Genomic DNA, 12403 nt, shown 5'->3' on the forward strand with positions numbered 1-12403 from the left:
TCTGTCAAAGGAAGAGAAGCAACTTAGAACAAAATGAGCTGTATGGGCAAACGATTTCTTTAGCCTCTTTGCGAAGATAAAAGTAAAGTTAACAAAAGAAGTGATGGAATGTCAATGTCATACATGGACAACTGTCTTTCTACGATAAAAACATTACCTAAAAATTAATAAACTGTATTATTATTTAGTTTAAAAATACAATATCATTGTAATAATACGACAAATACATTTAAATTTGCATAAAAAATGCCAGTGGACAACGAAGATGAATTTGCCGACTTTAAGGTGCCATAAATAATAATACATTTACGTTGATTCCGCTTAAAATAAGATGTAAACATACGATTGTTGATTCATTTTTTTATCTATCTATCTGTATTCCAATTAAAATGTTTCAGATACCACCAATCTTCGAGGATTTCAACGAACGCGTTAAAGAATACATTTTAAAGCCAGAGAGGCTTTCCATTCATAAGTGGGAAAGGTCGCAGACCCATTGGCATAGAAAAACTGATATAGATTCCTTGTTAAAAACAGACGATGATGACATTGGCCCGGACACAACCCTAGAAGTAAGAACACATTCGTTTAGATTTGTTATTGGTTAAATTACTTTTCCCACTTACTCAAAGTTGGCAAAGTAAGTTCATTTGCTAATGTTCCTGTATCCCGCAACACAATCATTGGAAAAATAGTTTCATTCGTAGTAGTTCGTTGTCATTGTAGAGAAGTCTCAATAAATTCTACAGCTGCATTTGAGACATACACATGTTTTGGGTACAAAAGTCAAATCATAGTTGTGCACAGTTACCAACCATAAAGTAGATGATAGGAGTTTATTTTATATATTCACTTAAAGTATAATTTTACTTATTCCAGGTGGTACGAGACCCTCTTACTGGGGAGATTGTAGGGTTAGAAGAGATTAGCATTCCTAATGAGGATGATGAGGAGAGTTTGTCTATGGCACGGGCTCCTTTGCCACCGAGCCTGGCCACAAGAGGAACTACTACACAGAGCCCGTTCATTCCCGCTGGTTTTGAAGAGGAACTCCAGAAAATCCTGGAGGATGCTGCCTCTACTGAGATAAATATTAATATGGACAAAGATGAACCTGGAAAGTTTTTGGGAGAAGGTAGTCTTTATCCCTCTATGCTTATATGAAAGAGAAAAAAGAATAACAATATTTTTTGTACAGCTAACCCTTACAATCTAGTGATTTATATAACTTTTTACTGTATAAAAAGAACTAGCTTTCGTCGGCAGTTTCTCACTCACCATCTCTATACTCCACTCAATATGTATAAAATTTTTTATGGAGATGGCCTTAATATTTTTGATGTGAAAGATTTAATATAATATTATGTATAATAAACAAATAATAATATTAATATATAATATGGATAAATTCCAAACTAACTGATTATCAATTATTTTTCAGATATCTTAACAACTCCTCCTGGTAAAAAAGAAGGGGTTCTATTTGCAGAAGATGGAGTCACAGTTCTCAATCATACAGAGAGCAGAGGCGAGGCGGAAAATCTTGAGAAAACTGATAACATTGATATCCAGATTAATATCAATCTTGAAGAAATTGTTGACAACAATGTCCACCTGGAAGGTAAATTAATTTTCTTTTCAAATGAAAGCTACTATATTTTTTGTAAATTTCTAAAATTTCTGAAATTTTCATAGACCACTTCTTAAGATGAATCACTTACATAATTATTAGATTTAAAAGTTATTTTATTATCTCTAGGTCTTTGGAGAGATGATGACGAAACACCAAAAGAGAAACCAAAACCAAAGAGAGTTGAGTCAGATACAACTGTGCAAGATGATAACTTCTTAGAAAGCACCATAATCCAACCTCCAGTAGAGTTACCGGAAATTCCAGTTTTGAACATCACCAGTAGTTCTGTAAGAACTGGGGTGACTTCTACCGAGTGGGCGGAAATGATAGACGTTTCACTGCCAGTACCAGATTTCAAAGAGAAAATCAAGGATATGGCACATAGTTACCCATTTGAGTTGGATAATTTCCAAAAGCAGGTATAGGCTGAATTCTAATATCTCCGCATACTTCTTTTGCTTCATCTACATTCATAACTCTTCATTCAACTCAGCGGATTTGAGTACTCTTGACCTGACCTTTTTCCAAGACGTCCTTAATCAAGATACGTTTGTCTAGGCCTACCCCACTCCATCGTGGTGAAATGCCTGTGATCCCATGATACCCTCAAAATGGCAAGAAGGGCGAACGGAGAGGTTTTAGTGGGTAGGCTGGTATACTAGGTGCCGAGAGTCCCACACTCTCCCGGGTCTTCACCGGGAGAGTGTGGGACTCCTGGCCCGGGGGGTTGTCCGTAAAAAGGATTTCCCCTTCGATAACAAAAAAAAAGGTCTACCCCACTCCTGCCTTTCCATCCACACTCTCTTTAATTCCATGGTTACATAACCTTTTTATTGTTAAAGCTTTGAACATGATATCCTTTCAGGCTATCTTGAAGCTAGAAGAAGGCCATCACGTGTTCGTGGCGGCGCACACGTCCGCCGGGAAAACAGTCGTGGCTGAATATGCTATTGCTATGTCAAGAAGAAATTGTACAAGGTATCAGTTTTTTTTTTTTTTCAATAAAAAATCGCAATAGATTTTAAATTAACAATCGGTTATACTAGCGCTTTCAGCTACACCTGTAATATTGCGGAGATGAGACAGAATAATGGGAGTCGCGTCGTGTAAAAACCTACCTTGCCGAGTTTAGGATCACGGTAAGAGACGCAATCCGGACTCATCTCCAAAAAGATGAGAATGTAACCGCGATAAGCCAAGAAGAAAAAGTTAAATCGATTTTATTATAAGAAAATATTGGAAAGAAGAGAATGAATACTTCGCCTTTTATTTACCACAATTATGACAATTTATTATAGTTCGCCAACATAGCATACCAGAAATCTCAATGAAATAACCTGTTGTACATTTTACGTGCATAAAGTTTAAATAAATAAATAAATTTCCTTACTGTTTCCTAACATTTTACAGAGCAATTTACACGTCGCCAATCAAAGCGCTCTCCAACCAGAAGTACAACGACTTTAACAAACAGTTCGGTGAAGTCGGCCTCCTTACCGGAGACCTTCAAATCAACGCCACGGCATCTTGCCTGGTCATGACCACGGAGATATTGAGGTCAATGTTGTACTGTGGTAGTGACGTTACCAGAGACTTAGAATTTGTCATATTCGATGAGGTGCACTATATTAATAATGCGGAGGTGAGAAATTGTAAATAATAAGAAATGCTTGTAAATAATAAGTTAAAAAGCTGAACGTGACTGGTGGTTCTTTCTACCCCACAAGGGATATAGACATGACGATTTGTATGTATGTATGTAAAGATTAGGGCGACGGCGCAGGCAGATACTGAGTATGTTAAAGTACTAAATAAAGTAAAAAAAATATAATTGAGAATTTTTTTATTTCTTTACACAGCGAGGCTACGTATGGGAAGAAGTTCTTATTCTCCTACCAGCCCACGTTAGTATAGTGATGTTGAGTGCAACTGTACCGAACACGTTACAGTTTGCAGACTGGGTTGGACGAACAAAAAAGCGAAAAGTCTATGTAGTATCTACACCAAAACGGCCAGTACCACTATGTCACTACTTGTACACAGGTAAATTTGTTCTATTTTTGAACTTTAAGAATATTATTCATTGAGTGCACTTGTACTCAATAGGAGATAAAATGTTGAATACATTAGTTTAAATACAATTGACCTTCTACCTGGAGATACACCTCCAGGTAGACCACCTCCTGCCTACAGGCAGGGGTAACATTTTCCCCTTGCCATGATTCCTGAATATTTCTTTTACTTCAACTTCATTCATTAATCTTTTCAAACATGCTTTTCGGTTTATCTTATTTATTTTGATAAGCTGCATTAGTAACGTCGCCCTCTGTAAAATATATTAGTAAATTACGTAATATTTTCACGTAGTGTATTTAATATTTTACTATTACCGTCATCTTAATAGGTTCTGGAGGTAAATCGAAGCACGAAAGATTCTTAGTCATTGATCAAGATGGTAACTTTCAACTCAGAGGGTACAACGAAGCGGTCGCCGCTAAGAAAGCGAGGGAGAATGAACATAAGAAAAACTTTGGTCCTAAAGGTAAGAACAAGACGCAGTTTTGCATAATTTTCTTATCCGTAAATTACATTTATAAATAGGTTTTTTGGGCAAATTTTCTTCAGTAAGAAGAGTTCTATAAATTTCACTTATATTTTGGTTTTTTGGAAAATTATCGTCGGTATGAGTTTATTAATTCCTAAGTAAGTTTTATAAGGATAAAGAACTTCTTTTATGTACAAAAGGCATAAATTTGGGTATTTTCTATCGACGTAGTGCCGAAAAAACTTAACATTTATCGAGGAAATATGTAGATAGTTACAATCAAGGCATTTTGGAAATCACGCGCAATCGAAGCTACGAGCATACTAATGTTGCTCAATAAAATAAATGTTTACAGGTAATAAACAGTATATGAATCCTAAAGCGGACCAGACAATGTGGGTGGCATTCATAGACCACCTCAAACAGAAGGACAAACTGCCAGTGGTTGCTTTTACTTTGTCTCGTAACAGGTAAGTTATAATATATTTTGACCTTTCTTAATTAAATTAAGCAAGCTTTCATAATTCCATTGATTGTGAGTAAATAAATTCTATATTGTGTGCTAGCTAGTTCTTTTTCCGAGCAGGTTTTTAAAAAGTTGATCGTCAAATCGTGAGAATATCTTACAAACCTGGAATATTTATAGTAGGCGATGGGCTCTCACAGTTCCATCCATCCACCGTAATCTGTAATGATTGGACAATTTTTTGTACTGTCACCAAAACATTTGTATTTTCAATGAATAGGTAAATGCCGTGTGGTTCCCGGCACCAATAGGAAAATTAATCTCCTTCCTATGGATGTCGTAAAGGGCGACTAAGAGAAAGGCTTATAAACTTGAGATTCTTCTGTTAGACGATGGTCTAGCAACCTGTCACTATTTAAATCTCAATTCTATCAATGAGCCAAACAGCTGAGCGTGGCCTATCAGAAACTAAAAAATATTGCGCAGGTTTGATGCCTATTTCATTATTTTTAGATGCGACCAAAACGCCGAAAACTTGATGTCAGTCGACTTGACTACTGCCAAAGAGAAAGGTCACATAAGATCTTTTTTCCAAAGATGCTTGCAGAGGCTGAAGGAACCGGACAGAAAATTACCACAAGTTAGTTAAAATCGCTTTTGCTTTCGTAATACATGAAAGTACCTACCTCCAGAAACGCCTAAATCAAATAAGATGATGTTTAACTAAATGCATAGACTAAAAGATAAAGAATAGTCAAAGCAAAAGGAATCACTAAGTCACTGAGTCAGTATGAATTACTGCTAACTAATTTTTTATTTCACAAATAATGATTCTAGGTGATAAGAATGCAAAGAGTCCTGGAAAATGGCATTGGTGTACATCACAGTGGTATTTTGCCACTGCTCAAGGAAATAGTAGAAATGTTGTTCCAGACTGGATTAGTGAGTATATTTTTCTATTCGTTCAAATGATTTTTGTATGCAATAAGGTAACAACAACAACGATTACTCACTATATTTGAATGTTATTATTGCACCTGATTGCGCCCATCGAAAAGACTGTTATAGGTCGCGCGGTGGTTAAAGAACGCTCGGAAAAAATAGTGGGGGCAAACGGCGCATGTGTACATTCGCGCTCAAAAATGCTAAGGGAAATGTTTTTTTTTATTTATTTAATACTAGCTGTTGTCCCGCAACTTCGCCCGCGTGATTTTCCAAAAAAAAGTAGCCTATGTTTTAACTCGGTTATTTAACTATGTATATCCATATCTTATAATATACTTATAATGTTAGCATGGATTTTGTGCCTTATAAATACTTATAATCCCTACTTATATTATAAATGCGAAAATGTGTATGTGTGTATGCATGTTTAGTTTTCACACTTAACCTGACCTGGCTGAACCAATTTTGATGAAATTTGACATAGTTATATTCAACCGTGGACGGACATAGGGTAGGGGCGACTTGTACTGTTTGAGAATTGATATATTATTTTAAGTTGTCGCGTACAAATACGATAAAACAATTTGTGCGCAACAGTACCCAAGAGACACGGGACGCGCGAACTCAACGCGGGAAGTAAAGAGTGACTAATCCACCAATACGTGTCGCCGTCGGCGCACACCCGCCCCCCCTCTCTCCTCGTCGCACCTAATAGACCTAAAAATTGATCACTGCGCATGCCCCTTCTACTTTTGCCGAGCGTTCTTAAACCACCGCGCGACCTATAAGTACTTATTTATTGTCTTCAAAATTGGTTTTGCAGCCTCAAAATTTTTTTGTGCCGTGTGGCTCCCGGCACCAATACAAAAAAGAATAGGACCACTCCATCTCTTTCCCATGGATATCGTAAAAGGCGACTAAGGGATAGACTTACAGAACTTGGGATTCTTTTTTAGGCGATGGGCTAGCAACTTGTCACTAGTTGAATCTCAATTCTATCGTTAAGCCAAATAGCTGTACGTGGCCATTCAGTCTTTTCAAGACTGTTGGCTCTGTCTACCCCGCAAGGGATATAGACGTGACCATATGTATGTATGTATGTAAAAATTTTATATTTTTTTATTAATTTAGGTAAAGATCCTATTTGCGACGGAGACGTTCGCGATGGGCGTCAACATGCCCGCGCGCACGGTAGTGTTCGACGAAGTCACGAAATTCGACGGAAAAGAGCGACGAACTTTGGCACCAGCCGAGTATATACAGATGGCGGGGCGCGCCGGAAGAAGAGGCTAGTTCATTTCTATAACCTGTCTTGTTTTACTGCTTGGCTGAATTATTAACCATTTTGATTTGATTGGTTTTATTCAGGTGATTATCTGGCTCTTTTTAATTATTTTGAAAAATTATCTCATTTCTCTTCAATACTATTTCCTCTCTCATATTACAAAACTAGGTACTGGTAGGAAATATCACTTTCAAATTACATAGATTTGTTGAGGTTTTTGTCTTCGTATTCATAATAAAAGCTTTGAATGTATTTATCAAAATTACATTTAAATGTGAATGACCTAATCTAATTAAAAAAAAATGTTTGTATAGGTCTGGACGACACTGGAACTGTGATAATTCTATGCAAAGAAGGTGTACCAGACCAAATGACGTTGAAGGGGATGATGCTAGGAACCCCACAAAGGCTATCTTCGCAGTTTAGGCTAACATATGCCATGATTTTAAGTCTGCTACGGTGAGTGCCTTTTACTGATTAATTAACATATTGCTTCCACATGCTCAAACTATGTAACTTTAAATTAGATGCTCTGACTTGAGGCATAACACATGTACAAAAGTTCCTTCGCAACGAATACCAAGTCATATTAACATCAAAAATTCCACAGTATAAACATATAATAGGGGTCAGTGTCATGAATATACAAACTCATTGCAGTGTAGCAACAGTATCAGTAGAAGGCATGATGCAGCGTTCATTTCGAGAGTTCAATCAGATCTGCCAAGCGGACAATTACAAGAAACAACTACAACTTGCCGAGAAGGAATATTCAGAGAAATGCAGTACACCGCTGGCTGCGCACTTGGCGCCGTTAGCCGCTTTCTACGACACCGCAGCAAGCTATATCGACGTGTTGAATGATATCATGCCGATGCTGTTGAACTCACCGAAATTGGTGAAGGAATTGACGCCTGGTAGAATTTTTGTAGTGTCGGCTGGACCGTATATAAATCAATTGGGTGTCTTTTTGAATAGCAGTGGTGAGTGGTTGTTGGTTTTTTAGTTTCTGATAGGTACTTATAGAAATCGGAATAAACCACTTTATATGTAGAAATGCCATTTGTACTTTTGACTTGCATTACACCCAGTTTTCTACACAATTCAAAAAATATTACTTACCACAATCTAAAGTCCGAATTTCATGGTCGTTTTCTCCTTTTTTTATTTATTTTGTGTCCATAAATACTGCAGGACTGTCTTTTTCGCTTTATTGTAAAAAGAACTCGTATTAACTGTTAAAAACGAACTAATTTTATTTCAGGTCCGCGTCAAACGCCCTACAAAGTGTTAGTACTAAACACAAACGAACAAGACCCTACGCGTTACAATTTCGATGTGGACGACAACTGGTTCAGAATGTTGAGTTTCTCAGCTATGTATGATTTTATAGGTATGTTTGATTAATTACCGCTTTTACTCAAATATGTTCGCACCATATTATTGTTGCTCTTGTATACTCGTATCGTATGTATGTGTTGCTGCCTTTAGCGGCCTCTGCCTCTTGCCTCTGGGCTATAAAGTAAACAGTATATTGATGAATATGCTTAAATGTCTGCCTCTGTGGCACAGTGGTAAAAGTTGTACCGCTGAGCCACGTGGTCTCAGTTTCAATTCCCGGTTAAAAGCTAGTTAGCTTGTTTATTACTTACCTATCTAGTTGTGTGAACATTAGTGAACATTATGTTGCTCAGATGTATAACTTGCTATTTTTAGGCACGGAGGAAAGCACATTAGAACACACTATTTTATGTATCGCTCCCAAAAACATAGTGGCTGTAACCAAATTATCCCTGAAAATAGATGCCAACATAATCATTCAAGACTGGGAAAAAAGACAGATGCCACGGTAAGTAACCACGGTGGAGTTCGCTTCTTTTTTGTCACACCCAAAAGAAGACATTGAATGATCGTATCCTATTCTGAAGTGCTGGGAACCACACGGCTTAACTTACATCGCAGTGGCCGATACGATTAAGGTTGTGGGAAGGCGTATATACGTCACTTCAAACCGGTCAAAGTTCTATGTTAAGGAACACATATTTTTTATTCTGGACTTACGGCTAAAATAATGATTGTAATTTTGTTCATTACTTCCAGTTTCAAAGACGCCCCAGTAGGTTCAACTTGCTTGAGCGCAGTACAAGAGTTGTCTCGTATATCGCATGAAGTTCGCACAGGCGCTACCAGTCTGGAGGTCATTAACCTCAAACAGTCTTTGCCTGTATCTACTGGAGAACTACTGCAACTTTTGGACAAAATGGACCAGTACAAGGTAAGTACTAACTTTTGTCAGCACTTCCACATAAAATCCCGCTTCGCCGCGCCGCTCTCATTGAAATCGGATTACATTATAGTTATAGGATCGGCCTTCTTAAAAATTAATAAAGAATATATTTTGTTCTTTCAGGCAGAACTAAATACCCAGAAGAAAATTACCGATATCGCGAATTTCAAATCGGAATTCGCGATCGTATACGAGCGCAAGCAGACCGAGCGAAAACGGGACAAATACAAGCGATTATTGTCATTTGAGAACCTCGCTTTGTATCCAGATTACCAAAGGAGGTTGTTGGTTCTGAAGGAACTCAATTATATTGATGAACATGACAGCGTTATACTGAAAGGTAAAGTTTATAGATACTAATGAGGGTAGTGCGAATTTAACTTAATCGAACGAGTCGAGCAAGTAAACACGAATTTGTAAGGAATTGCATTATATACTTATTTGTAAGAGAATAGGCATCGCGTTCCCACTAGATGTCGCTGATTTAATTACATTCAAAGCGAGTACATAAAGCTCGCACTTATCCCTCTGTGCAATTTTGTAAAGAATAGGCACAGTAAAATCTTTAAGCCTTGCGGTTCTGCCTGTGCGTTAATAAGCCCCAGTCAGTCAATCAATCGATATCCTTTTTTTATATCTAAATAAAAAAAACTAACAAAATTGTACTTATTCTTTGAAGGCCGTGTGGCATGCGGTATGGGCACGAACGAGCTCATAATCTCCGAACTAGTGTTCCGAAACGTATTCACGGATAAGAGTCCAGCGGAAATCGCGGCCCTTCTCAGCTGTTTCGTGTTCCAAGCAAGAACAGCCATTGAGCCCGCGCTGACGGAGAAACTAGCGGAAGGAGTTAAAGCCATTGAAGCCATAGACGAGGAGCTTTTGAAAATAGAACATAAGTATTTGGTGAGTTCTTTTTTTTTGTTATTTTGACAAATATCCGTCTTTGAATTGGGAAAATTAAAAGCAGTGAAATCAATAGTTTTATATATATTTATGCAACAACGGCCATAGAGCCCGAGATGACGGAGAAACTAGCCAAATGTGTTAAATTCATTGAAGCCAAGGACAGCTCATTTCATTCAATAGAACATATCCATAATATAATCTCTAACTACTTAAGTTAGAGATTTTAAATCCATACTTTCATACTTCCATTAGTTATGTGAAAGTTGGTTTATTTAGTTTTAACCATTAAGCGCGGGACCGAATTTTGATAACATTTATGACAGAGTTAGTGTAACCTAAGGATAATACAGGCCAAGTCATGATAGTAAAACATAAATTTTAGTGAGCGATATCTAAAAAGATATTATTTATTTCTGACAAAAATTATTACTTGGTTAAAATGGGCATTTTTTGTCATGTTCACTGCTGTAATATATGAGTTCAACAACAGGCGATTACTAAATGTCAACAAAAATAAATTTTCAGGTAGACCAATTCGAAGGACAGCCAGAGAGGCTGAACTTCGGCCTGGTACGAGTCGTATACGAATGGGCCCTGGAAAAGCCGTTCGCAGAAATCATGGATCTCACCGACGTACAGGAGGGCATCATTGTTAGGTGTATACAGCAATTACATGAGGTACTCATTTTATAATTTTTTGAGTAATAATTTTCCTTCGGGTCACCAATTACATGTAAACAGAGTTAGACTACGACGCTATTACGAGGTATAAAGGGAAAAGAAAATAACAATATGTAAGAGAATATCGGAACAAAAACGGTAAAAAATTAAAGTAAAAATAAAGTAATATTTCCTTATACGGAAATATTTAGGTAAGGGTAGCACTACAGTAGCAAAGTTGAGCATAATTTTCTGTATATTTGATAAAATACTCCGTATAATTTTACAGTTGCTGATAGACGTGAAAGACGCGGCGGTCGCGGTCGGCGATCCCAAGCTTCAGGCGAAGATGATGGAGGCGTCCACTGCCATCAAACGAGACATAGTATTCGCGGCCAGTCTCTATACTACGCAAAAAGAGGCCGTTATGTCGTAACTCTCGGTTTTAAGACGATTTTCTTGAAGTGTTAAATAACCACTACCAATATTTTGAATATGATTTTAATAAAATGTTATTTTAAGTTTTTCTTATTTTTATTAAAATCAAAGCACTGGGTTTTTAAGACTGACTAATTTTTTTCTTACACATCGTCATATAATTGATGCGGCATTCGATTTGTCAAAAACTTGATTTGTTACTGAGCTATCATGAAAACTTCCAGCTAGCCAGAAATCTTGCTTAAGGCAATCTCTTAGCGTATTAATATTCAATTCCTTCTCCTGAATACTCTATTTTCGCACAATTTCATTGAAATTAAAATTACAGTTTGTCATGAGTGAAAGAGACTAAGTCTTGACTTTTAATATATAATCTAGCATGGTTTGTTACACGTACTGAGTTGTCAAGGCATGCTGAGTTAGAATTGTTATAATATATCCTTAAATATATTTTATATGCTGAATAGAATAATTGTTCTCTTTGCATACAGTTTTTAATTATACTATGTACCTACCTATCGTTTTTTATTTCTTTGGCATCAATAACCTTTTGTATACTTTCTTTTTCTCGACTTATAAAATAGCAAAATCGCTACCTGCGTCTGCCCCTATGTCTGACTGTATGTACCTACGTATGGTTTAAACCTTTAAAATTTCACGCACGCACTTCAAAATGTTGATGCAGTTTTTTTAAATAATCAAAGTGATTCTTTTAGGCGATGTGCTAGCAACCTGTCACTATTTAAATTTCAATTCCATCATTTCTGCCGTACAGCTGAACGTTGCTTTTCAAAACAGTTTGGCTCTGTCTACAAGGAATATAGATGTGACAATATGTATGTACCTATCAGAGTGTTCAAGCATGATTCAAGGCGAAAATTTCCATAAATGCTACCCGCATGAAGCCAGGCCGGGTTGCTAGTGTCTCAAATTTATATAAAGAGGTAAAGTTGAGTTTTTTTGTAAAGGTTCATCTTCGGAAACACTGGACCGATCATGGAAAATCTATATAATAAAAAGAATATAATTTTCGGGTGTTGTCGGCTATGAATGTCCCACGAGTGAAGCCGTGACGGGCCGTTAGTACTTAATACCTAGAATCTACTTAATGGAACAACAGAACAGAACTAGACACATTAAAAGTTAAATCAGCCTTACTTAAAGGTATATAAATCTTGATCCGTCTTTACGTTGAAAAATATTTTTTCCCATATCTATTTTTACTATGAAGAAGA

General features: G+C 36.9%; 1 protein-coding gene across 1 annotated transcript; it reads left to right on the top strand.

The window, feature by feature from the left end:
* Window positions 1-137: 137 nt before the first annotated feature.
* On the top strand, window positions 138-11255 carry LOC106130529 (superkiller complex protein 2). Its single transcript, XM_013329385.2, has 22 exons — window positions 138-285; window positions 399-572; window positions 880-1135; window positions 1442-1621; window positions 1760-2052; window positions 2499-2611; window positions 3044-3275; window positions 3493-3676; window positions 4038-4175; window positions 4534-4648; window positions 5158-5284; window positions 5482-5586; window positions 6721-6877; window positions 7189-7333; window positions 7535-7857; window positions 8139-8267; window positions 8591-8723; window positions 8975-9149; window positions 9285-9501; window positions 9841-10067; window positions 10596-10748; window positions 11020-11255. Exons 1-22 carry the CDS (start codon window positions 247-249, stop codon window positions 11164-11166), a joined length of 3762 nt encoding a protein of 1253 aa, XP_013184839.2. The 5' UTR covers window positions 138-246; the 3' UTR covers window positions 11167-11255.
* The last annotated feature ends 1148 nt before the right edge of the window (window positions 11256-12403 follow it).

Source organism: Amyelois transitella, chromosome 18 (assembly GCF_032362555.1).
Source record: "Amyelois transitella isolate CPQ chromosome 18, ilAmyTran1.1, whole genome shotgun sequence".
Taxonomy (NCBI): domain Eukaryota; kingdom Metazoa; phylum Arthropoda; class Insecta; order Lepidoptera; family Pyralidae; genus Amyelois; species Amyelois transitella.